This window comes from Saccostrea echinata, unplaced genomic scaffold, assembly GCF_033153115.1.
Source record: "Saccostrea echinata isolate AGI-Se365-2 ecotype Australia unplaced genomic scaffold, CSIRO_AGI_Sech_v1 ptg000042l, whole genome shotgun sequence".
Classification (NCBI taxonomy): Eukaryota; Metazoa; Mollusca; class Bivalvia; order Ostreida; family Ostreidae; genus Saccostrea; species Saccostrea echinata.
The window spans coordinates 4897488-4925160 of NW_026889791.1; the positions used below are offsets into that span (position 1 = coordinate 4897488).

At 33.2% G+C, this 27673-nt stretch overlaps 1 protein-coding gene across 1 annotated transcript in view; it reads left to right on the top strand.

Annotated features, from left to right (window-relative positions):
• LOC133200984 (TAR DNA-binding protein 43-like) overlaps positions 1 to 27673 on the top strand; it is a 54255-nt gene that overhangs the window by 20115 nt on the left and 6467 nt on the right. The window contains exons 2-3 of the mRNA XM_061336790.1: positions 4051 to 4214; positions 6191 to 6331. Coding sequence (XP_061192774.1) covers positions 4051 to 4214; positions 6191 to 6331 — 305 coding nt within the window. The remainder of the gene's footprint in view (positions 1 to 4050; positions 4215 to 6190; positions 6332 to 27673) is intronic.

Consider the following 27673-nt stretch of genomic DNA (forward strand, 5'->3'; position numbering starts at 1 on the left):
ATGGTGACGTCTCTATATGAGTGAAAAATTCTCGAATGGGACGTAAAACAACATACAATCAATCAATCAATCAAGGATGCCTCTTCCAAAATTGTGAATTTTATGACCCCAGGTTTAAGGGTTCTGGTGAGGGGGGGGGGGGGCTTCTATTGATTATAAAGTGAAAAAGCAAAATTTCTTTGAAAATATTCTTTTCTTCTTCTGGTTAAAAAAGCAAAGAAGCTAAGTGTATAGTTATGATGAGCAAGTGTGCTTCTTCCAGAGTAGTGAATTTCATGACCCCTGGGTCAGATATGCTGGTGTGAGGGTGGGGCTCTTGATAATTTAGTGAAAATGCATTAATTCTATTAAATAATCCTGTTTGCTCCTTAGTGTTAAGCAGATAAACAAAGTGATGATGAGCAAACATATGGTCCCAGGGTCAGAAGCTCTGGTGTTTTTTTTTTTTTGGGGGGGGGGGGGGGGGCTCTATTGATAATATAGTGAATCTGTAGTAAAAATGCATTATTTATTTAAAAATCTTCTCTGCACCTGGGCATATCTGAGGCAAACAGAGTAAAAGTTTTTATAGGGAAGGGAATTTTTACCAGATTTTTGAACATCTGGACCATTTGGTCAAGTGTTCTGGTCCTGGCCAGGGCTCTATTAGTTTGTATTCTACTGAGAGGAGTTATTCCCCTTTGCCATTTACTTTTGATAATTTATCACTGTAAATAATGTACTTGAAAGGTAAATAGAGAATTTTGCAAAAACTTTTATTGTATAATACAAAAAGTACTTTCATAGTTTTAATGATCAGATAGACTTGTAAGTAGTAGATAAATAAAAATGAGACAAAAATAACTTGTCTTATTAAATATTCATCAAAGACCAAGAGATGCCAATGTAAGAGATTTCAACAAAGGATTAAAATAGTAAAGAAGCATTGATAATTTGTTAGTACACTGTATAGTGATAGTGATAAATGGGGAACAGATTAGAACCTAATTTATGAACTGTTAATGAATATTAAGACCAATTATTTTGTTGATCATGATCATGATCAGATAGACTTGTAAGTAGTAGATAAATAAAAATGAGACAAAAATAACTTGTCTTATTAAATATTCATCAAAGACCAAGAGATGCCAATGTAAGAGATTTCAACAAAGGATTAAAATAGTACAGAAGCATTGATAATTTGTTAGTATACTGTATAGTGATAGTGATAAATGGGGAACAGATTAGAACCTAATTTATGAACTGTTAATGAATATTAAGACCAATTATTTTGTTGATCATGATCAGCCTATTTTTCTTGCTTTTGGGCAACAAAGCTTCACCTTTCGGTTCATTTTATACTCTATGCATCCTTGAAATTGTTTTATCATACTCAGGTGACCGTTAAGGCCCTTGGGCCTCTTGTTCAATACGGTGTTTAAATTTTAAGTGGACCAACGGTTCACCTAGTCCAGAACATTTGGTGGACCTTCCAATTTTTTGGTGGACTCGGGCCGCCGGTCCACCGTTAGTGTCGAACCCTGTTAAGGATGAAATGGTATGATACCATACCGGTATTTTTGAAACGATACAGTATTTTTAATGATATGGTACTATGCATTGATGAATGAGAATGAGGGTTCATTTTATAACAAATATCCTTTCACCATTCACTAACCTTTCAATGATGTAATCTAAAATGAGCATATAAACTGATAATGTTCCATGCTTTTAATTAAGAGATAACAATAGATATTCCTAATATTTAAATTACAAACATTTCATTTCAATCTTTTAATAATGATCAACAAAACAAATCAATTGAATCCCCAAAAAATTGATTTGCACAAATCGGCTGACTTCTTCATCCGGGTGACAGGACCCCTTTTGTTTGGTTGCACTAAATGAGGAAACAGTAGATAATGGATAGATCACATTTTTTGTGACATTTTTCCTTTTTAATTTACATTTATTATCAGTTTTTATTTGTAAAATTAAAATAAGATTCATGTGAATGTATTTTGATTTAATAAAAAAAAAGAAAAAGATATACATATTGATTTACCTTGAATATCGGCAGTCGAAAGTAAGTATCGTTCTAAGAATCCATTTCGTTACATGTAATTAGCCTACCCTTTCAATGAGTGGAGAATTCGATTTTAGCAAGTTTGGAATTTTTTTTTTTTTTTAAATCAAATTGAATGTATTAAAATGTTTTAAAGATTATGAAGTACCGTTATTAGTACCGGTATTAAATGAAACGGTATTTTACCAGTACTTTTGAAGTAACTATTCGATACGGTATTGGTACCGAGTACTGGTATCCAACCCTGATGATAAATAATATTATAATTATATATGTAGTATAAAATCAAAAGCTTTTTGGATTTGTAAAAAGAAAATCAAAATATTTGATTATAATTAATTAGGTAAACTGTAAATCATAGTAGTACGTAGTAGATGTAGTACATCTTATTGGCTAAGATATCTACCTGGTATCACTATCCCTGATTTAAAAATTTTGGTTTCCAAGTAATTCCTTTTATGTACTCATAAGAGAGTATATTCATATACTTATAGTCATGAGTGTCATTTGTTTCCATGCTCGAGGCAGATGTAGTCTATAAAGGTCCATGAAATGAACCCAATGATCCCTGGTTTTTCTTTTATATGTAACTAAAGAAGGATCTAAGAAAATTGGTATATGTAGAGAACCAATGTAGAGTGTGGTGTAAATATCAAACCTTTTAAAAAAAGAGGCCTTTCAGTTCTTATATCTCAAACAGGAGCACAAAACTATCCAGAGCAATTTGTTAAAACAACATGATTGTTTGTAATAACTGCAGTGTTTTTAGAAGGATTAAAAGAAGTTTGTTTTGTTTGGGAGGTCAACATTACCGCTACATTGCGAAAAATTTCAACTCATTACCGCTTCATTTTCTCAAATTTTCGGGGGACTACTACCGCTACATTTTATCAAAAGTACTAATGCCGAAAACAACACATTACCGCTACATACCGAAACGGCCGGCAATGGCACGAAATATGAGTTCCATTCAATATAATTCACTCACCATGTAGTGAAGTACAATTTGGATTTGAATTCTAATTAAAATGAGTAAATATAAGTCTGTAGTGGAATGTGTAAAGCCTGTGTGTTTTATCTATGGACAATGTTTGATTTTAAACTTTTTCAAATGTTTTATGAAATAAAGTAGTTTTTAAATTAAAAAAATGAAAAAAAAAACCCATCTTGCTCAAAGTCCTACTTTCACCTCCCTGTGGTGAGCAGGGGCAACAGGTCTTATGCATATATATGTTGTACTGTACATGCATAAGACGCTGGATAAAGAAAGAGGTAATATAGTGGTAATGTAGACTTTTAATTGTAGCGGTTATGTATCCTTTTTTGTAGCGGTAATGTGCATGTAGCGGTAATGAAAATTTTGAAAATGTAGCGGTAATGATATGCACCCTTTTGTTCTTGGACTAATAATTAATGAACTTGATAATTTTACAAAACTGAAAAGAAACTTGAATTGGAAAACTTCAGTTTTGTTTTTAAAATACACCCAGGGAAATATGTACTGCTTCAGAATGCTTATGGGTAAGGAACCTTGTGGAGTTATATGATATACTTTGCTTCTGTTTTTATTTCATTTCTGAATTTTGTACAAATTGAATGAATTGAAGAAATAAAAAAAACTGTAACTTTGTATTTCCCAGTATTTCCCAATATTTCCCAGTTTAGAGAGAATGTGTAGTATTTCCCGGGATGTGAAATACCAGTATTTACCACCGGTAATTCCCAATCTAATATTTCCCGGCCAACTCTGGATTGAACAGAAGATTTGGAGCAAGTCCATTCCAAAGTACCTATACATCCTACACAGACCAAACTTGTACACGTGTTGCAAGTAGGGATGCTTACTACCAGAATATTTATTTCTTAAGTGTGAGACTTTGCCTTACTTAAAGATAGCATTTGTTGAGGTGAAGTATGTAAACTTTGATTTCCTTTGTTTTTCATTGCACTGCATGAAAGAATATTTCACTGCTGGTATGTTACAGATAATAAGAGAAAAGGAGATGATATAGAGAATCCAGGGTCCAAAACTCGACGTATGGACCAGAAAAGATGTGTGGATCTTATTGTGTTGGGATTACCTTGGAAGAGTACAGAAGAGGACATGCGCAAATATTTCTCCCAGTTTGGAGAGTTATTATTAGTTCAGGTTTGTTAAAACCTTAAATTCTAAAATAGGCAATTACTTGTTTTTTTTTATCATGTTTATGGCAGTCGTTAATAACCTCAGATTATTATTTATTTTTATCATATTTAGAATTTTGCAAAGAAAACTAAAAAGAATAAATAATTAATGAATAATACAAAATTCCCCCCCCCCCCCCTCAACAAAAAAAAAGAGTTTGGAGGGTATATAGGAATCACCTTGTCCATCTGTCTGTCCTCTGTCAATGCAATCTACTCATACATTGTACAAAGATTGTTTATGACCTGAGGGTTTCTCATGACCTTGACCCAATGTCAAGTTCAAGGTTACTGGCAGAAAAAATATAATTCATGTCCGGTCTATAACTTCCTAGTGGAGAAATATTGGATTCTAAATTGTTCAAATCATGACCCCCGGGGGTAGGGCAGGGCCACAATAGGGAATCCAAGTTTTACATTGAAATATGTAGTAAAAATCTTGAAAATTCTTCTTCTCAAGAACCACTGGGCCAGAAAGGCTGAAACTTATGTGGAAGCATTCTGGGGTAGTGTAGATTCTGAATTGTTCAAATCATGACCCCCGGGGGTAGGGCGGGGCCACAATAGGGAATCCAAGATTAACATTGAAATATGTAGTAAAAATCTTTTAAAATCTTCTTCTCAAGAAACACTGGGCCAGAAAAGCTGAAACTTATGTGGAAGGATGACCCCTGGGAAGGGCGGGGCCAAAATAAGTGCTACAAGGGGGGGGGGGATCAGGTGTAAAACAGTAAGGCCAAAGTTACTCAGGTGAACGTTGTGGGCCATGGGCCTCTTGTTAATGTATTTTATACTTCAGGCATTTTTCATGGGTTTCTACTCTACTTTTTTTGCTTATTAAAATTGAAATATACAAGGATTGTCTGGTAAAATCATGATCAAAGCATTTTTATCGAAAAATAATGTGCGCACTAAGCTGAAATTTTCAGCAAATGTTTATTTATCATATTTAAGTACATCTTAATTTTTTGATAAAATATAGACAAAGATTTTAAATAAAGATTTTATTATATTAGTGTATTAGTGCACAGGGTGACGACCAAAAAATCAGAGGAAAAATGGCAATGGTTGATGACATTACGGTGCACCAGAGAGCAGTTCAGTTTGATTTAGAATTAGTGATAACGCCTTAAGAGACTTCAGATGATTACAGGGGAAAAAAAGACATTATTTGATATTTAGTTTACAAGTGAAATGGGAGTTTTCTAAGTGGAACTCTGGAAGCTATTTGATTGAGTCTCCAGGTAGAAAAAAAAACAAATGAACAAACAGCTACTGGCGATTGCGAAAGACGCTATCGCTGCAGACTTTTGATATGAGATTGCCTATTAAGTTGAGTGACCCCAGTGATAGTGAGAGTACTGTTCATAACTTACTAATAAATCTTCAGAAGGCCCCAGTGATAGTGAGAGTACTGTTCATAACTTACTAATAAATCTTCAGAAGGCCCGATGTGTGTGCCAGATTGGTCCCTCAACTGTTTATGGAGGAATAAATGGAAGCTTGAGTGTGCATGTGCATCAGCGAAATTCCCAAATTTGTGTGAGGCTTATCCCAACTTTTTTTCTTAACAAAGATGAAATGTGAAGCTGCTTTCAATACTTTGACGTTATGATACGTGCGCCATAAGGCAATACCACACACAACATAAAATCCCATGTTTTGTTAATTAGTGCATACATCTCTTTGAACTTTGCTATGTTTATTAATGAAAAAATGCATTGAAGAGTAGTGAAAATTTAAGAACACAGTGCTGATTATTTTTCACTCTAGACAACTTGTTCATGATTTTACCAGACAGCCCTCATATACAGTGTTCCAATCAAATATAATCATAATATTACTAAGACCTTTAAAGTCTTCTTGTTGATTTGAATTCATTTCTTAAGGTTGAAAGAATATGAATGAAAAGGCATTAAAATAACTTCAATTATTTAATAGGTAAAAAGAGATGGCAAAACTGGACAGTCTAAGGGGTTTGGTTTTGTGAGATTTGCTGACTTGGAAGCACAAGCCAAGTGTCTGTCACAGCGACACATGATTGATGGAAGATGGTGTGAAGTTAACATCCCTGCCTCGAATGTAAGTCGTGTAACTCTATTATGGTGATGCAAAAAAGGAATTTTCTTCCCTTTGCAATCAAAAGTGCCAATTGGTACAGGGACCATTTAACATGTGCTTCAAATATTGTGCAAGACATTTCTCAAGAACAGCAAAGCCATGATGAGTCATATTTATATGGAAGCATCTTCAGGTAGTGTAGATTCAAGTTTGTTCAAATCATGACCCCTGGGGTTGGGCGGGCCCAAAATGGAGGATCAAAGTTTTACATAGAAATATATAGGAAGAACTGCAAAGCCATTAGTCATTTTTGAAATGGAAGCATCCTCAGGTAGTGTAGATTCAAATTTGTTAAAATGATGACCCCCGGGGATAGGATGGGGCCACAATGGGGAATCAAAAATTTTACATAGGAACATGTAGGAAAATTTCTTCTTCTCAAGAACAGAAAATCATGTTTAGTCGTTTTGGTGTGGAAGCATCATCAGGTAGTGTAGATTCAATTTGTACAAATGATGACCCCGGGGGGTAGGTTGGGGCCATGATGGGGGATCAAAAGTTTTACATAAGAACTAGGGATGTCAATTTTAGTCAGACAGCCTAGTCGAATAGTCGAAGGCTTTAATCGAACGATAGTCGAGTACTCGTTGAAATTTAAATTAATTTTTCATGTCATTTTTCCTGTTTGTCTTTAACAAACTGTTAGTTAGTTCGTAGAATATTTAATCTACACTATTACCATTATACAACGAATAACGAATTATTATTGAATCGTTAACTTTTTAGTAATAAATATATGTATCCAATATATTTGATTTCAAATATAATATTAACTGCACATTTTATCTATATACAGAACATCAAACGCTTGCATTTATCCCTTCTTTTCATGCTGCTAGTACATATTGTTCATGTACCCATTATTGATTTCTTACCTGAAGCCATTTGAATGTGTCTTGTCAGTGACCCATGATTGTTAAACAATAAAAACGTAACTCTTATAAAAACAAAGAGAGCTTGCGATAAATTTTAATTATGAGATTTTTTGCAAACAATCAAAACAATTTTAAAATGATTGATATTAATATAAAAAAGAAATACCTTTAAATTACGCTCATAAATGTCCCCCAATTTACATGTATTTACAAATATGTAACAGCAATTTCATTAATATTCATTAATTGATAGTTGCATTATATGAAATCTTATGGAATTGCAGGTTGAAACTTTACAATTTACAATTTGGATCTGACATCTTTTAAAGTATGCCAATGCATGCAACATCTTTTAAAGTATGCCAATGCATGTTTGCCGAACAAAAAAAATTATTTGAACAATTAACTAAGACTGGTTAAGCTTTTCCATGGGTTTTACTCACAAGAACACTGAACACTGATACGTTAATAAATGAACTGAGCAGATCCAATTTTTTTTTTACCTTGAATTTAATATTGCTATTAAGTACCAAATTTTTAACGAATAACCGACTAAGAAAATTTTAGTCGATAGTCGGTATGATCGAACAATAGTCAAGTACTTGAATATTCGTTGACATCCCTAATAAGAACATATGGAAAAAAAAATTCTTCTCAAGGACAGAAAAGCTGTTTAGTCATATAGATATGGAAGCATCCTCAGATAGTTTACATTCAAGTTTGTTCAAATGATGACCCCTGGGATAGGAAGGAGCCACAATGGAGGATCAAATTTTTTTACAAAGGAATATATGGGAATTCTTTTTTTAAAAATCTTCTCAAGTTCAACAAAGCCATTTGTTATATTGACATGGAAGCATCATCAGGTACAGTACCCGCAACGTTATTCTTTACAGGATACACGATACGATAGGATACACGCACGATACGATAGGATAAACGCACGATACGATAGGATACACGCACGATAGGACAGGATACACGCACGATAGGATAAACGCAAAACACGATAAACGCAAAACACGATAAACGCAAAATACGATAAACGCAAAACACGATAGACCTGATAAACGATCTTCACGATAGGATAAACGCAAAACCTGATAGGATTGTTTCAAAATGCGGAACGTTTTTTGACAAGACGAATAGATTCTTTTGTTTGATATACTGCAACATGTTAATTTTAATACTTGCAAAGCTGCAAATCTAAATGATAATAATATTTAAAGTATTATGAAAAAAAACACTTGGGGTCACTATGGTAAGTTTATATAACCTGTTTATTTATTTATTTTTTGACAATAATTAAGTGGATTGTAGATAAATGTAGACTTTAATTATTTTAGATCATTTTACTCAATGGTGAACATTTCCGATTATTTGTGTAAATGTCGAAATTCTTATTAAGGTTGAACTATGAATCTTTTAATTACAGAGGTTGCTCAAAAATTCCGTAGATAAGTGTTGTTTCTCACAGGTACGATAGATTTATGAAACTCTAGAAATAGATTTATTATTTATACAAGAAATATATACCTAAGAAATTTATCTACAAATACTTAGTATTTTCACGGAAAAAAATCTATGCAGTGAATTAAATATTTGTATTCAATGTCTGATGCTTAAAGTCTGTGATGTATCCAAAAATCACAATATAAAAATAAAGGGTAAAAAAATGGTTATAACAAAATTAATAAATTTGTTGTTATAGATCTATCATCAACTACTACCCCCCCCCCCCCCCGAAAAAAAAAATCAGGGTAGAAATCTAAAGAAATGCTAATATAATAGCGCCCTTCAATAATACATGTAAATTATGTCATGACTTTTTGTTTGCTCGCGCAAACATTTCCGTGTAGATAAACCAAAATGAAATAATTAACTTCCTACATTTTGTTTGTGTAACGGTGTTACGTGTATAAATACGGTGTTACGTGTATAACTATTTTCAGTCAACAGATTTGTATCTGCTGTGTCTGCTAAGCTGTAATAAATGTGGACATTTATATATCAGATACTTAAAACCTCGTATTAATTAACGAACATTGAATTATTGCATACTTTTTTGTTTAAAATACATAAGATAAAAAAAAAATAAATAAATATAAACAAAGTGAAATGCGACTTTTCGGACTAAATAATCATAAATTATTGCCATTAGACTTTGTGTTAACTGTTACTTAAAACATAATATTTAATATAGGTCTAAGTAGGCAAATAATTAATACCTTATGGATTATGACAGTCTTAATCCCATATGAGGGATATTCGCAGGGCGGGGGTTTGAAGGTACATAACCAATTAAAAAATGAACAAAACAAGATCCGACTAAATAGCCAAAAATAATACCGACTTCTTAAATAAAGTCAAGTATGGAATGAAATTGATTAATAATAATGCAGTCCGGTGTATTTATTCGTTTTGCGTAATCACGGCGGAACCAGGCGATCTCTTTTGTTTTATTTTCACCTGCCTTTCATTCCGAAAAAAAAAATAAATATAAAAATAATGTGAGGTAAATTTCGTAGTTTAGAATGTAAGAATTATTTCAGCCTTATCTTCGATCAATAAAATTTATCAGAGAATTATTTCTAATTGTATTTACACAGAAAACCCGATGATCCGTAAGTTCATGTACATGTACCATAAGCATTAAAAACCCATAAATTGTACAATTATCTTATTTTCTTCAAATAAAATCTTTAATTTTCTATTAAGTGTTGTGCATACAAGTTATGAACAGAATCCTAAAATTAAGTAGATGCATTTCATTAGAACCGGGCAGTATTCAAGATAGGTAAATACTTGACATTACAGATGCGAGAGCAGCGCAGGTATGTTGACGGTGAATACACACGGGCCGAGGTGTCGTTTAGGGGGAAAAGGGGGAGGGGTGTCTTGACCAGACAGGAAGACAGTGTACTGATTAGAGAAGTACATGTAGGTGTCAGTTTTCTAGTAAGGAAAGCTCTTTGATTTTTCACTCAGATATACGCTATATTTCCAGTTCATTTCCACGCGGAAATAGGTAAGCTGTTGAAAGTAATCATGGTTTTATTTATTTATTTATTTATTTATTTATTTATTTATTTTATTCTTTTACTTCTACACTTTCTTTTAATGATGGAAAAACTATTAAGGTATACATGTAAAACTTTCTTTTCCTCTTCTCAGTTGAAGTAATCGTAATTAAGTTAACAAAACGAAAAATAAACTCGGGGTATCTCGGAAGTTTCTTCCCATAGTAAAGATAAAAAGTGAGGGTTTCCGAATGTACACGTTAAACGCAAAACACGATACACGATTGAACCTGATAAACGATCTTCATGATAAACGCAAAACACGATAAACGCAAAACACGATAGAAAACGCAAAACCTGATAAACGCAAAACACGATACGATAGGATACGATAGGATACACGCACGATACGATAGGATACACGCACGATAGGATAGGATAAACGCACGATAGGACACGATAGAATTGTAAAGAATAACGTTGCCGGTACTGTAGTTTAAAATTCAAGCCCCCCACCCCTCCCTTCTCCTGGTAATCTTTTCAATACTGAACTAATTTGTGTTTTTGCCTAGCCAATGTGCTCAGGTGAGTGATGTGGCCCATGGGCCTCTTGTCAGGAATTCTGGGTGTCAGAAATTCTGGGTGTCAGGAATTCTGTTGTCAGGAATTCATGAAATGTTAGAATTCTAGGTTGCCAAGTTATGGAAACAATCTTTATGCTGACTAATAATTAGAACTTGTCTTTATAAAAATTATGATCTTGGTTTGCAGAAATCATCATACCTAATAAGTTTTGAAATAGGCAAGTGCTCAGTGAAGTATCTGACAAAACTGAGGAGCTCACTCCCTTATATAGCTTTAGCATCTAGAAACCAACCAAAGTGCTTCATTTTCCTGACAGTTCCTGACAGGCATAAATTATTATGATTTTAATAATTAGGAACTATTATCGATTACCAAATTATGCTATTAAGTATTTACTTTTTATGTACAATAAAATGAATGCATTACTTACTTAATGAATCAAGAATTCAATAATTGGGAACAATGCACTATCTGTTGTGGTGGAACTAGTATAGTAGACATCAGTGACTAGGTAATATTCTTCAGCAAAAACAAATTGTGCAAAATGACAACAACCATAAAAAGAGGAATCAAATTTACAGATATTGTATAAATAGTTTGTTATTAAGGGGCAGTCCACCAGAAAACCAGGCAGTATTGTATTAATAGGCAGCACATCAAATGTGACAAATCTATACTTATAAATTTATAAATTTTGCAAATAAACTCCGAAACGGCTGCACCAGAATTCTTACTTACTCCTCTAAGAATACACTAGATACAAGATGATGTCCGTAAACTATATTTAGATTTCACTCGCATAGTAAGTATCGTACATTAAATTAAAAGCCTACTTTCATTTTCTATAAACAGCCATGAAATAGCAAAAACGTGAGTACGGTGGCGTTTCTGGTTGGCGGATCTAAGTTACTGCCAATTTTTAATGAAACTGACAACTAGCAATCATTTATTTATTTCATAAAAAGTCACCACTGCATTATTCAATCAAAACTTAATTTAAATGATATAAAAGAAATAAGTTTTGATAACCAATTAAAAAGGGAAATGTGCGAATTATTTTCATCATTCACCGATCTTGATATTGACGGAAGCTTCTAGAGCATCATAAGGCTTCGAGCCCTATGTTATAAAGAAAAACGCTGGGTGAACATTAAAAAAGCTTTTGTGTGAATGGTCATTGAAATAATGGTAAATCGTTGATAACACTATAAGTTGTGAATATATTTATATATCGAAAGACTATTACATATGATTGCGCCCATGGGAAAAGGGTGCTTATGGCAATTTTTACACATTTTGAGTTTTTCGTGGATTTTTATAGAACAAGGTTAGGAGTTGTCAAATCTGAATTTTTATGGCCTTAATCCAACGCTAATTATGTTTTTTCTTCATTTATATCAATGATACTTCAACAGTGAAATCATGACATCATGTTATTTTTGCACCAACGTCAAACGTTTTTGGAGTGAACGTGACTATGATTTTTTATTGTAACGCTACTAATATAGTGTGTAACGAATCATTTTGTTTTTTAAATTCATTTTCTCGTTAATTTAAAAATGCATGTAGTTGTTTTAAGTAGTTCCATCAACGGTATAGAATTATGAGTGTTTGAGTTGTTTGTTGTACACTTCGGTCATTTTGGGACGACAAGAATTTAGGCTTCAACTGAAGCGTGCGACTTCCGAACAAGAATTGTTTTGGAAATGTATAGGAAATAGGAGAAATAGGATTAACTTGAAAGTCATTTCATTTTAAATATGGCTCTCAATGGGCCAAGATATCAATTTTGTGTTGTTTAAAACAGGCCCGTAGGAAGCAATGCCATTTTCAGCTGGGGGAACGGGCACATACCATACATTTTCAGTTGGGGGGGGGGGGGGGGAGAGGGCACTATCAATACCAAAAATTCCTCGACAAGCAAAAAAAAAAAAAGGTCATCAGGCGTTATTATTGAGGGGGCACAAGCATATGGTAGCTTTCTGTAGTATTCTATATTCGGCAAAAATTATTGGGGGTGGGGGATCCCCCCCCCCCCCATTTCCCAAGTCCATGTGAAATAAGTATAAATCTTCTTAAAGGTGAAAATAAAAAAAAACGTCCTAGGGAACAACAGTAATCTAGAAGCTACTGGGTAGTGTAAAACATATTTGTTTTTTTTTTTCTAAATATAAACATGATTAAGAGAAAAAATGGGAAATGTAATTATTTACTTACATTCCACAATTTTAAGGACATTAAGTTGATACACTGTAGATACATTGAATGGTAAGCAATATTCAACAAAATCTTTTAAGCAAAGACTCGGAAGGACTTCTGTCTTGCATATGGTAATAAAATAATCATTATTTTAATTGACACATTGCCCCTTTTCAATTCCAGCATTGAACATTTTTAATTATTTACTTATAAACAGGCTTATTAAATGAGTTACAGTTCACATGCATGAATTAACTAAGGGGCAATTCCAGGATTTCATGTGATGATTATTTGGGGATGGGGTGGGTAGGGTTGAAGATAAAAAGTTTAATGACATACTTATAGTTAATATGAGCTTGATAGCATTTTTCAAAAGCTTTCTTAAGGTGCGCAAGCCTACCCACACACACAACGATTTAAACCACCTATCTAGTTTAAAAATAACAATGGGAAATTATTCTTCAATCTTTTTTTTTTTTTTTTTGACACCTTTATCACTCTTTATATAAGTATAAACAATGTCATTTTCATAAACAATCATCGATCATTGGCAGGGCTCCACTTGCCCGGAAGTAGGAACTTGACTGCTATTGATCAAAGAATGAAATGGCACCGAAGAATAACAATTGAATAGTTCAAGTTTAATTATATTCAAATATTTACATTTGCTGTGTTTTTCTACTAAGCCAACTGAGAAATTGATTTGAAAGTCATTTTTGTGTATACTCACGCGTAGAAATATACACGGTAAAACTCGTGCTAAAGTGACGTCACAATGAGGCTACGGAGACGTTAATAAAAATGTAACGATATAGGGCAGCAAGAAATTTAAATATTGAGTATATTATTGGTTCTTTTTAACTTGTAAAATGTAAATATAAGGAATGTTTTTAAGTTTTGTGTGATTTATTGGTGTGTAAATCACACAGACTTGCACGTAGGCATATTTTTCATGAAGCGCTAGCGCGCTTCATGAAATATGCCTACGTGACAAGTCTGTGTGATTTACACACCAATAAATCACACAAAACTTAAAAACATTCCTTAATTGGAAATCAGACATAATGTGCATGTCCAGTAAAGTGTGTCTATTACATGTATGTCATATTTCCTGACTCAACGGCCGAGTTTTGAAATGACGGATTTTCGCAAAGTGGTACATGGAGGTATATTGTTATTGATTGATGGTGTGAAAAAGAATTTTAGAATTTCAACACTCCCTCCCCCTTCAGTTTCTTTCTCGTATGAAATTCTAATATAAGTTATGTCGAAGCTTAATAAATAAAACAAATATGTTATCAATCCAAATGAAGTTTCAATGAAATTCAGTCTGCCCCATGCCAGAGAACATTGATATGCTTAGCGTTGTAAAGTTTTACATCTGTCAAAGTTAAGTCCCGGTAATACAAAATGCCCCCATCCCCCATGTCTGCCTCCAAAATAAAAACCTTGCAAGCATAATGTTTATGTTTTGTGCAGTGTATCAATTTGTAGTATTTTATTACATGCACATATAAAACCTGAATTAATCTACATATAATTCTAAAGCATTATTTTACAAATAAATTAAGAATAAAAAAAAATATGTTTACATAATTCAAAGGCAAGTTAAGCAATATTATTCCCTATCGATAACAGAGTTTATATATCATAATTAAAACGAATAATAATATGACTGTAAAGACTTATACTGCGTAGATATTATGAATAACAGAGATCATATTGACTACATGCAGTCAAAAAAAAAAAATTGCAGATGATACTTAAAATCCTTGACCTTCATAGAAACGCATTAAACGGGTACCAAAAAAATTAAATTTTTGAGTTCCTGAAAATTTATAGGCATAGTTTTGAAATCAAGGATTTCATTTCAAATTGTTTTGAAAATCCATCTTCTCACTAAAGTTTCACATTTCTTTATACATATATTACATGTAATAAACTGGATCCAATGTAACCCCCTTTTCTCTTTCTCTAGATCTCTCATATCAATTTTAAAACACGAACTTGTTCATTCTGTTTTTAAAGTAATATTTCGTATGGTAGTTGTTGTTACATTTAAATGCTTAAAAAAAATCAAAAGTGGATGTGAGAAAAAAAATATTCAGTCAAAACAAAAAAAAAATAATAATAATAACTAGATGAGACCTCGTTGCGAGCAACGAGTAGGTCTTCCGTTAGATTTGGGAAATTTTGATTACAAGAAAGTAGAACAACTTCAAATGAAAAAAAAATATTTATATCAATTCTTCAAAATATGCTTAACAACACATGAAAGAGTAAAATCTATCAATTTCAAACAACTTCCGGTCTTTTATATTCACTTCCGGTATGACTGGAAGTACTCAAAATGACTTTTAACTCCTCACTGAGTGTGGAGGAGTCATCCCTCAAAGTTTCGAAGAAAAATGAGCATTTTCTCGTCTACTTCCGGTTTGGAAGAAATAACTTCCGGTGGAAATAGTATGACTTGAAACAGTCTATTTGTCTCTATTATCTCTATTGTAAACATTTAAAAAAGAAAAAAAATAAAAATTTGCATTTTTTTAAACTACTTCCGGTGGACAACGGACGTCATGGCAACATACACTAATCAAAAAATTCAAATCTACTTGTCACAATCTATCATCCCTGAAAGTTTCAAGACTCAATCTCAAAGCGTTTTTGAGAACACTTTCGGACAAAATGCAACTTTAAAAAAAGAAAATTGGCCGTATCTCGCGACCGGAAGTGACGACGGCAAAATAAAAAAATACGCCCTAAGTTCAGATGATTTGCCATCATTGCTGAAAGTTTCATGAAAATCTATCGAGGCGTTCTCGAGAAATCGCCTGCACAAAATCGGTAAGAAAAAAAAAATTAATTATAACTAGAGCAAAGCTCGTTGCAAAGCAACGAGTAGGTCTTCCGTCCTGTTTTGACCAGAAGTGACGTCAACAAGAGAAAGGAATGAGTTTAGACGTCTCCAGTGACTTTAAAATTACAATTTTGCATCAAAACCTGCAAAATAAGCTATTTCAGGCTACTTCCGGTTTGACCGGAAGTGATGTTGAGGGATGATAAATTTGGTTGGACGCTTCTGGTTACATAAAGTAACTAATAACATGTCGAAAACGGCAAAAATATGCATTTCTGACTACTTCCGTTTTGGCCGGAAGTGAAGTTATTTGACGACTTTCGACAATCTTATTCACTTCTACTTGTCATTTTGAACAATTTTGCTTCTTTGATGTATCACAAATTCTCAATAGTTTTGGAGATATTGAGAAAACACTTTCAGCCCCTGTAGATCCCTTATTTTTGGGGTCAGCCCCTAATTGTTGATATCAAATGAAAGAGCTTGCCATTCTGCACAACATTTGTTCTATATGTTTTAACAAAATATTTACAAGTAAAGAGATATTCTTGAAAAAATGCTTAAAATTTTGATATTCTCAATAAGACTATTTTCGGAGCATACCAAGCGTCAAAGTGCGGCACTTCCGGGAAAAATGAACTACCTAGTACATATTTATGAACATTGCTCTATCATTGTTGAAATATCAAGTTCCTATTTTTTAAAGTGTTTTTTTTTTAAAAAACGAGCGGACAAAGTGACCCTCTAAAAATCTCCGGACCGGAAGTGAGGTCATCAAAATAAAAAAATATATCTAGATTTTTTTTATTTTCTACCAGACCTGAAAGTTTTCTGAAAATCAAACAACCCGTTTCCGAGAACTCGCGTGCACAAAAAAAACAATAATAAAATTATGCCTGCACATGTTTTTTTTTTCTCTGCAAGTGACCTTGAACTTGTCAGAAAGACCTTTGATCAAGGTCATGACACAGCCTCCGTTCATAAGCAATCTCTGTTTCAAGTAAGAGCTTCCAGTGATTTTCTATTACTAAATCATAGCATGAAATAGAAATTAATTTTTTTCTGTCAGTATCCTTGAACTTGACGGAATAACCTTGGGTCAGTGTCATGACAAACCCTCAATCTCAAACAACCTCTGTTTTAAGAAAGAGGTTCTAGTGATTCCCCCTTAGAAATTCATATCCCAGACAGGCATTTTACAACTTTTTCTGCCAGTGACCCTGAATTTGCTGAAATAACCTTATTTTAAGTCATCTAAAACCGGCGGACCATAAGCAATCTTTGTACCATGTGCGAACATAAAAAATTAAGCCTAGATCGTAATAATACAATTTTCTTTGTCAAAGTCAAAGCAAACATTTTTGTAACAAGCAATCTCTGTATCAAGTATGAGCTTCCAGTGATTCTCAATTACAAATAAATGGCCGGACAAAACATTTATTCTTTCTCCAGTGACCTTGAATTTGCTGGAATGACCTTGGATCAAGACCATGACACACCCTAGGATCATTGGCAATCTTTGTACCAAGTATGAGCTTCCAGTTAATCCAAAAAGTCATAGCCTTGGAGGGACAGACAGGCAGCTAGACAAGCGGACAGACAGACGGACAATATGATTCCCCTCCCCCGGGCCCAGACACTTCGTTTGCGGAGGATATAAATTCCTATGTTAAATTTTGAACACCCATTCTGATTTGAAAAAAAAATTAAATCTTTACTATTTCAGGGAGATATTATAAGTATGTTTTCTCATTCCAGCCCACAGGTTTCTAGAGAATAATTTTTTCAAATGACCTTTCCAATTTTTACTACTTGTATTTCTTAATTATCTTCTGTTGGAAGAGAATGTGGTCATTCATTTGATCAACAACGTTTGGTTGATACTGACCCAGTGATTCTTGAAAAGATAAGAATGAGAAAAAAATTGCAAGTACCAGGTTTACAGCGACAACGTCGATTATGCTTACACCGAGAAAGCCAACATCGAAGTCAGAGAACAAACAAATTGTGAGCAGAAAATCTTACTTAGCCTTTGGCATGAGAGATGGGGTACTGATTAAAAATTGAAATTATTTTTATATAGTCATTTTTTTTTTTTACGATGGACGTTTTGATGCACCCCCCCGAAAAAAATGATTGAAAACTTCGCCTCTGAAGGGAAGCATTTTATCTATTTCTGGGGGAGGGGGATATACGTTTACTGATGAGAGGAAATTTAATCAACTATCAGTCCTATAAATATGAATGATTGCTTCGGAATATTTGCTTACAATTACATGGCTTTTATATTTATGTATACACGTAAGTTAATGTCAGCTAAGAACTAAATTAACATCTGCTATAGACAAAACCAATAAATTTTTAGCTATCTAGGATTATCTACATATATAGATCTATTTGTAAGAACCACTTTTTATAAAAAAAAAATTTCGCCCATGATATATTTGGCACTCTATTTAATTACCATTTTATTCGGATGTCGATCAACACATTTTTTTTCAAAAACCCCGGAGTGCAAAATAAGCGAAACTGGCCAATGAAGATGTTTAAAAATCCTGATTCCGCAATCGCATCATTTCGGGCGTTTCCGTCAGAGGTCGGAAAAACAACCCCGAATGTTTTAACATTACCGGATGTTAAAATTTTATACAAGATGGAGTCGCTTCCTATTTATAAAGGATAGACGGAGTTGAAAGTCCCTTCTAGCTAATTAGTATATTTTAGGTAATATCTTTACATTCAATAAACTTAAACTCAATACTCAACAGATAAAATATCTTCCCTCATTGAGGGAAGATCTTTCATAGTCATTTATTTCAAAGTTTGGGAAGGGGGGGGGGGGGGGGGGGGAGTCTACATAATACATTCGAAGTTTTTTTTCCATTAGTTGGAAAGGCCCGAGAAGTTGCGACTGACTTATCCTGGTCTAAAAACACTTTGACAAACCCATACCACGCAGTTTTATTCAGGACACGTGTACAGTGAAATGAAAAAAGTATATTCAATCCAGTTAATTTGAGAAAAAAAATAGTCCGGCATTTTTCAATCTCGTTCGGTTAATTTATTAATAAATCTTTTTTCCGTGAAGGAGGAAGGCATGGACGAAGGACTAAATAAAAATTATTTCCAGGTGTACAAAAGCACCCGTGCATAGACTTCATTTTAGCACTACATATTGTGATTGAAGTTGAAAATAATCAACGAATAGATTTACAGAATAGAGAGATTATGATTGATATTGTAAATAAAATTAAGAAAATTGAACAATATTTGATACAGGAACTACCTGGTATGTATGTACATGAGCAAATGAGTCTCTCTCTCTCTCTCTCTCTCTCTCTCGAGATCGTATTCTTTAAAACTAACCCAGAAAAGTAATGTACGTAAGTTACAAGTCAATTATTTGAAAGAAAATACTCAATTCTATACGGTAAACGATACAAATAGTTTAGTAGTTATGATACAAAGGCTGCCGATTATGATTTTAATAATTAAAATAAAGTTGTCAAAGTGTATTAATTAAGAATGATAAATTTGTGATATTCAGTAGCTGCACTGAAGTTCACTGGTCTGAAAAAGAAAATGGGATGGATGACCAGAGACTCCGGTCCGTCAATAAATTATTTTTTTTTTTTTTCGGAAAGCTACATGTACAGTTCTACAGTTAGATATTCAAGTGATACTAAAATTTTCCCGGTGTGTACCTTTTCCGTCCAATTGATTTTTAAAAAAAATATGTTATATGCATTCTGAAATTTACAGTTCTGGACATACGATATAGGTTTATTGTTATTGACATGCATAACCTGCTACCGATATTTAATCCCACAACAAAATTATGATGTAAGCATACTGTCTTCCCACAAATTTTTATTAAAATAGAACATAACACCAAATAACACCAAATTTTCTATTTTAATAAAAATTTGTGGGAAGACAATACTATACTTACGGGTTTTGAATTAATTATAAAAACAAAATTCATTGCTTTAAAATCTTGAGGTATTTTATTAAAACTTTAAATTTACTATCAACCCTGTAATATAAATAGGCATAGTGCAACACAGAAGTCGCTTATGAAGTTCAGACTTTGGCCACGTGACGGAGTTACCTATCAATGTTTAATCCATTTCATTGTTTACTTTTCAAAAAAATAACGAATCATTTTTAAAGTAAGACTGGTCACCCTTATGATTCGGAAGATTCTCTGTAAAAGTTTAAAGTTGGTATAATCATGATAAAAACCTGTGATGAAAAAAATATGACTGGAAATATTTGTGTTGAAAACGGATTAATTTACTGTTTCAAAACGTAGAGAAAGCGCAAAGCTTGTGCGTTAATTATTGGTTAAATTAAAGTAACCGCAGATCGCTAGTCCATACGCAATGAATCACCAAATTAAAAGTAAAATTACACACGGTTGGGAAATAAATTGTTGGTAACGTTAAAACAATTGAAATATGGAGATAACGAACATTTAAAATTTAAGACTGATTAAATGCTTAGCGTTTTGTACTTAAATCAAATCTAAGATATTAAGATAATTTATTTGAAAGATTCGATTTACTTAAAGAAAATAATATTTCCCGTAAGTTGTTGTGTTTGTAAATTAGATTTAGAACAACAATGTTTGATGACAGCGCACTGGTTTACATGCACACGATGGACTGCTTTGACCACAGGCGATCGAAGGAATGGTTAATGGTTGCGTAATTGTAAACAAACGCAAAACCTGGATTAAGGCTACATGTATCATGATCAAATTTAAAACAAAGATAAACCAATATAATCTCAAATATTCGATATTAATAATTGTCCATTTATTGTCGTGTTTACAAAATAGACTTAATACGCCGATTTTTATTTTGTTTACGACTGTGGGTCAATGGTTCACACGCGGTTGAATCGCTTTAGATCTTCTCGGCCGCGCCTGATCGAGGGATGGGTTACATAACGGTAAACACAATAGAATCTGGGGTTCAGGTGAATGCAAGAATCACGCAGTTAATGACTGTAAATTATTTGACTCTTAAAAGTTTCTTCGCGTTTATATTGTCTGCTTTCATATTTAAACAAAGAAAAGATACTTGTACTTTTTTTCTCTTTCTCTCGCTTTCTCTCTTGGAAGGTTCTTTACTTTAAAACACAATAAAAAGAGAAAGCTGTCACCGAATAATCTGAAGAGGAACCAAAGAGCACGTTTAAAACCTAATTTTAAAAAATTAGGATACAGCGTTAAAAGATGTATTATTTATGGCAAGTTTATTTCAGTTATACGCATAAAGAGTTCTTCTTCACTAGCCAAATGAAAACGGGTCCTTGTTTACGGGTCTAGCTTTTTTTCCCTACCATACACAAGACTCGAACAAAATAATATTTTCATGAGACAAAGAAGGTATAAAGGAACAACTTTTTATCGACAGCCATATCGAAATATTTTCTTGTTTTTGAGTTATAAAGCAAAAACTTTCAAGGGCCCTAGATCCCTAATTTAAGGGGCCAGTTCCTTTTTAGTGGTGTCAAATAAAAGGTAATTAAATTGTACACAACTTTTATTCTACATGTCTTAATAAAATATTTCTTATTTAAAAAATACAAAGGAAAACGTGTCAATTTTTGCTCTTTCATGCGTCCTAATTTTTGACCCCTATCTAACGGCAGTTTGAACGCAGAAATCAAAAAACAAAAACCAATGTTCACAACTTCATTGCTTCTGTTTCTTATATTCAGTAGTATTTATGTTCCAACTTTTGTAGTCTCGGAATATTTGTCTGGAAATTAAAGACCCTAAATTTTCACTTAAAGGGAAATAACTCGAAAGCGGAAGTGGATTTTGGGAAAATATTATATTATTCTGATAGAGTTTTGTAACGTCTATAAACTCTGAAATTTTGATTAAAATCCGTTGAGAAATAAGCAAGATATGAGGCATCAAAGTTAACAAGTAGGAAAAAGAAGATAAAAATTTGGGCCGTAGCGGACATAGATGTTTGGTATTTCAGGTAAAAATGAACATCCAAGTACAAATTTACATATGTTGCTCTATCATCACTGAAAATCTCACGTTCCTGTGTTAAGCGCTTTTCTTGAAAATGTCCGGACAAACTAACCCTCGAAAATCACCAAATCTCGAAAATCTCCGGAAAGGAAGTGACGTCATCAAAATAAAAAAATATATTTCTAGATTTTTTAATTCTCTATCAAACCTGAAAGTTTCATGAAAATCGGGAGAGCCGTTTCCGAGAACTCGCGTGCACAAAATCGGTAGGAAAAAAAACAATAATAAAAATAGTGGAAAAGAAACCTAAGAATAACAGTAAGGTCTTCCGCTGAAGTCGGAAGACCTTAATAATAGTGGAAAAGAAACAACAGAATCAGTAGAAGGTATTCCTTTGGAAACGGAAGACCTTAATAATAAACACGACCGTCCAAACTAACTAACAAACAAATAAAGTCAATATTTTAAATGTGCTGAAATTAAATGATTATAAATTTTTATTTTTTTTAAATTCCAGCTATTTTCTTTTTTCAAATTAAATAGATTATTAAGGATAAATTTTAAAAAAAAAATGAAGATCAGTTTAATTTTTGCTTCTTCTTTTTCTAAAGGCTTACTCCCAGACAGTACAAAATATTTATTTTAAAAAACTTAAAAACAACTGAAAGGTGTTTTGAGCTGTTGTTAAATAATTTTTTTAATAAACCCATGCGAGTTGAAATGTTTAGAAAAAAAACTCTGTACACTTGCAACGAAATTCCCTCTCTGGTACCTCTCTAGTACCTTGGGTTATCTCTCTTGTTTTTATTTATAGAAAATTATATATTGTCTACTATCATCATTCTTGTGTATTTTTCTAGATTTGTGAAGCATTCAGAAGAACTATGCTTTTCTTTTCTGTAAGAAGTTAGCCGAGCTTCAATTTTTGACCAAATACATCGCATAAAAACAATTTACAACAAAATTTTATGCAACATGCACCAATGATTCAATACATTTTGTGAATGGTGGAGCGGATCAATATCCTTTGCGATATTATTATAATGTCCGTGTTTAGTACGTATCCTCAAACTGGTCCACATAGGCCTATAGAAAATCACATTCATTCGTACATATATTCAACACGCTAGTCAATCACCTTGTCTGAAACTAGCTTCTGACAGAAGTGAATTAGGCCTATAGATCAGAGACTATATACTGTAACTACATAGCTCGATCGAAACCGATCTCGAATAAAATGCTGTCATATCTTTATTAAAACTAGTGGACATAGAGGTTCAGACACAAATTAAATATACGAATGAAAATTAATATTTATTATCAATATTCACATAAATGGCAAAAGTTATTGTCAAAACGTAAACACGTGGTAAAAAAATTCTGCGTTGACGTTCACCGTCACTCTGCAACGTCACATCTTTATGACGTTATTTCTCTGTTTTAGTAAAAATGCCATAAGCACCCTTTTCCCTTGGGCGCAATCATATATGTAATAAGTTTTCTTAATAAATTTATCGGTAAAATTTGTGTATATTCTCACTGAGAGCATTGTGGTAATGAACCCGAAGTACAATTTGTACTTTGTAATGAACAGGGCTCGACATTAACGCTTGTCCGCTTGTCCGGTACCAGTGAAAAAAAATTACGGACAAGTGAATATTGCTGGGCACTTGTCTGATTGGACAAGTGCATTTTAATATAAAGGAGTCTCTAAATAATTTAAAAAAAAAAGGACTGTTGAAAGTTAATCGGAAGTTTCAAGACGGAAGCTGTACATAAAAACCGGACTTCGATCCCGATAGTGATTGCTATTAATTGAGTTCACATTCGATCGGGATCGAATTTCACTAATTGCATACTACTGAAAAGGCATGGAACTTAAGAACTTAACGAAGTTTGGTTCACTTGTGGACATTTATGTTGTTGTCAGACCAGAAAGACTACCCCGGTAGATAAAATTTCATTTTATATGTTTGTTGTATTTATCAATAACATCACGAATCAATCAAGCACATGTCATGTGTAATGGACTTTATTTTAGTTTTCCAGTTGACAGTATTAAATATTTATTGAAATTTTTTCGGACAAGTGAAGTTGAAGTTCGGACAAGTAAATGTCTTGGTCACTTGTCCGAATGGACAAGTAGGATAAAAAGTTAATGTCGAGCCCTGATAAACTTGCTTACATGAAAAGAGAAAATAAATGAATAAGGTATTGTTCAAATACAGTTAAAGCTGTAAAATGTTGTGCTTTAATCAATACATTTCAGTTTTTTTTTCCTGAATACAGTCTTTAGTATAAAATACTTGGCCTATTCATAGGGCGTTAAAAGCTAATTTTTACTTAGGTACTTGGGTCTAGGGTTATAAAAATGTATGTACCTTATTCATATGTTAAAGTAAAGTTTATTATTTACTTACCAATAAAGTACATACATATTTACAAACCAAGACCCAAATACCGCTTAATCCCCCCCCCCCCCCCCCCCCATCAATTTATCAGTAAAATGTACAATATCAATAACATAGTATAACAGGTTTAACAATAAACGGAAATTAATGAAATTATTTTTTCGAGTTTTTACAAAAGAGGGGAGGGGGGAGAGATGTACATCTACTTCATGCGGGATTTTTTTTCTGATATAATCCTGTAGGCTTTCAGTAGAAACTACAATATATTTTATGTCGGTAGTGGTATAAATTTAATTTCCCGCGCTTGCGCGGGATTTCATCTAGTATTTTATATTTTATTGAAAACGATATTAATGTAGTCCATATGGAATAATGTAACTGAAAATTTGTTTCAAAATAGCTTATTTACTAAAATATCCTTTTGTTTTGTGTTCTTGAATTCCCCTATATAAACCATTGAATGTATGTCAGAAACAAAGAATTGTAAATTCTAATACATTTTCAACAGATCTATAATTCACACCGAACTAAATCAAGAAATATTTCATCTTTCAATTTAAAAAATAAAATCAGTGGGAAAAATGTTTTCAATAGTAGTTTTCTTGCAAAATAGACGGTCGTTTTTATGAAATTTTGTGTTGCAAGAGTTATCTCCAGTAGCATCAGGAAATCGGCTAAACAATTTACTGTCAGAACCCCTATGAAATATTTAGGCTTGAAATACTAAAGAATATTATTCGACAAAAAATGGTTGGTTTATTTTCAAAAACAGAATTAATTTTCACCTTAATACTTAGTGTAAAATTTGCTTTATTATTCAGGTTGAATTCATGTTTCCATTGGTGTATCAGTGATGTCAAATACCTATTAATACTGTGTCACAATATAGTTGCAAATATTCTGCGGAATTTGGTAAATTTATGTCAACGTGCAAAGAAAAAGATTTTTATAAAAGTAAAGTTAAAGAATTTCTCTCTTCTGTTCCTTTAGAGTGCATTATCTCGAGCAATGTTAAATAATATTGTGATCCAGAATGTATTTTATTCACGAGCGGCGCCACAGCTACATGTTTTAAAACAAGTCTGTATTGATAATTAATTTTTTACATGTACAAAATGTCTTTACAATAATCACAATAGGATTAAATTGTTTTATTTTTTAAATGATTTACTGGCTAATGCATATACTGGTATTTTATAATTGGTTAAAATAATTTTTTAGTGTAATTTATAATGAACATTTCTGATAAAATTGGGATGTGAAAAGATTAAGAATTTTTCTTTTTATTCTGTAATGATACAGATTCAAGCAACATTAAATTCAGCAAAATCGAGATCTTCATTTCATGAAGTGTTGTTAATACTTGAATATATTAACTTGTATGCAGTAATATGAAATATGCAGTCAGCAGTACGATTGCTCGACTGTTGGAGCGAATAAGTTTTAACAGTTGAAAGAACGGAAGTACTCGTCACATCCCGCTTCACTAAATAGCAATGGTTAATTGCTATAAGTGTTGGTGGTTCAATTTCTGTTTAGACTAAATTTTAAAAAATGTACTTTTAAATGTGAATTTTTATATGTGTCTGATTTAATTTTTGAGCTCACCTGACCCAAAGGCTCAAGTGAGCTTTTCTGATCAAAATTTGTCCGTTGTCTGTCGTCGGTGTTGTCGGTGTTGTCGTAAACTTTTCACATTTTCATCTTCTCCAGAACTACTGGGCCAATTTCAATCAAATTTTATAAAATTTGGCACAAAGTATCCTTGGGTGAAGGATTCAAGTTTGTTCAAATGAAGGGCCACGCTCTTCTCCAAGGGGAGATAATTACGAAATAGTAAAAAATTAATGGCATTATTGAAAAATTTTCCTCTCAAGATCCAATGGGCCAGGAAAGATGAAACTCATGTGGAATTATTGTCAGGTAGTGTAGATTCAAATTTGTTCAAATCATGACCCCCGGGGGTAGGGTGGGGCCACAATGGGTGATCAAAGTTTTACATAGGAATATATAGGAAAAATCTTCAAAAATCTTCTTCTCAAGAACAGCAAAGCTATGATTGGTCATATTTATGTGGAAGCATCCTCAGGTAGTGTAGATTCAAGTTTGTTCAAATCATGACCCCCAGGGATAGGGTGGGGATAAAATGGACGATCAAAGTTTTACATAGGAATATATAGGAAAAATCTTCAAAAATCTTCTTCTCAAGAACAGCAAAGCCATGATTGGTTAAATTTATATGGAAGCATCTGCAGGTAGTGTAGATTCAAGTTTGTTTAAATCATGACACCCAGGGTAGGGTGGGGCCACAATGGACGATCAAAGTTTTACATAGGTGTATATAGTAAAAATCTTCAAAAATCTTTTTCTCAAGAACAGCAAAGCCATGATTGGTTAAATTTATATGGAAGCATCTGCAGGTAGTGTAGATTCAAGTTTGTTCAAATCATGACCCCTGGTTAGGGTGGGGTGGGGCCGCAATGAACGATCAAAGTTTTCATAGAGCATATAGGAAAAATCTTCAAAAATCTTCTTCTCAAGAACAGCAAAGCTATGATTGGTCATATTTATTTGGAAGCATCCTCAGGTGGTGTAGATTCAAGTTTGTTCAAATCATGACCCCCAGGGGTAGGGTGGGGCCACAATGGACGATCAAAGTTTTACATAGGAATATATAGGAAAAAATCTTCTAAAATCTTCTTCTCAAGTACAGCAAAGCTATGATTGGTCATACTTATATGGAAGCATCCTCAGGTGGTGTAGATTCAAAATTGTTCAAATCATGACCTCCAGGGGTAGGGTGGGGCCAAAATGGACGATCAAAGTTTAACATAGGTGTACATAGGAAAAATCTTCAAAAGTCTTCTTCTCAAGAACCGCAAGCTATGATTGGTCATATTTATGTGGAAGCATCCTCAGGTGGTGTAGATTCAAGTTTGTTCAAATCATGACCTCCAGGGTAGAGTGGGGCCACAATGAAAGTTCAAACTTGGGTGAAGGGGATTCAAGTTTGTTCAAATCAAGGGCCACGCCTTCTTCCAAGGGGAGATAATCATGAATTCATGAAAAATTAATGCCATCATGTAAAAATCTTCTCAAGAACCACTGTGCTTGAAAATATGAAACTTATGTGGAAGAATCCTCAGGTAGTGTAGATTCAAGTTTGGTCAAATCATGACCCCCGGGGTAGGGTGGGGCCACAATGAGCGATCAAAGTTTTACATAGGAATATATAGGAAAATTCTTTAAAAATCTTCTTCTCAAGAACAGCAAAGCCATGATTGGTCATATTTATATGGAAGCATCCTCAGATAGTGTAGATTCAAGTTTGTTCAAATCATGACCCCCAGGGGTAGGG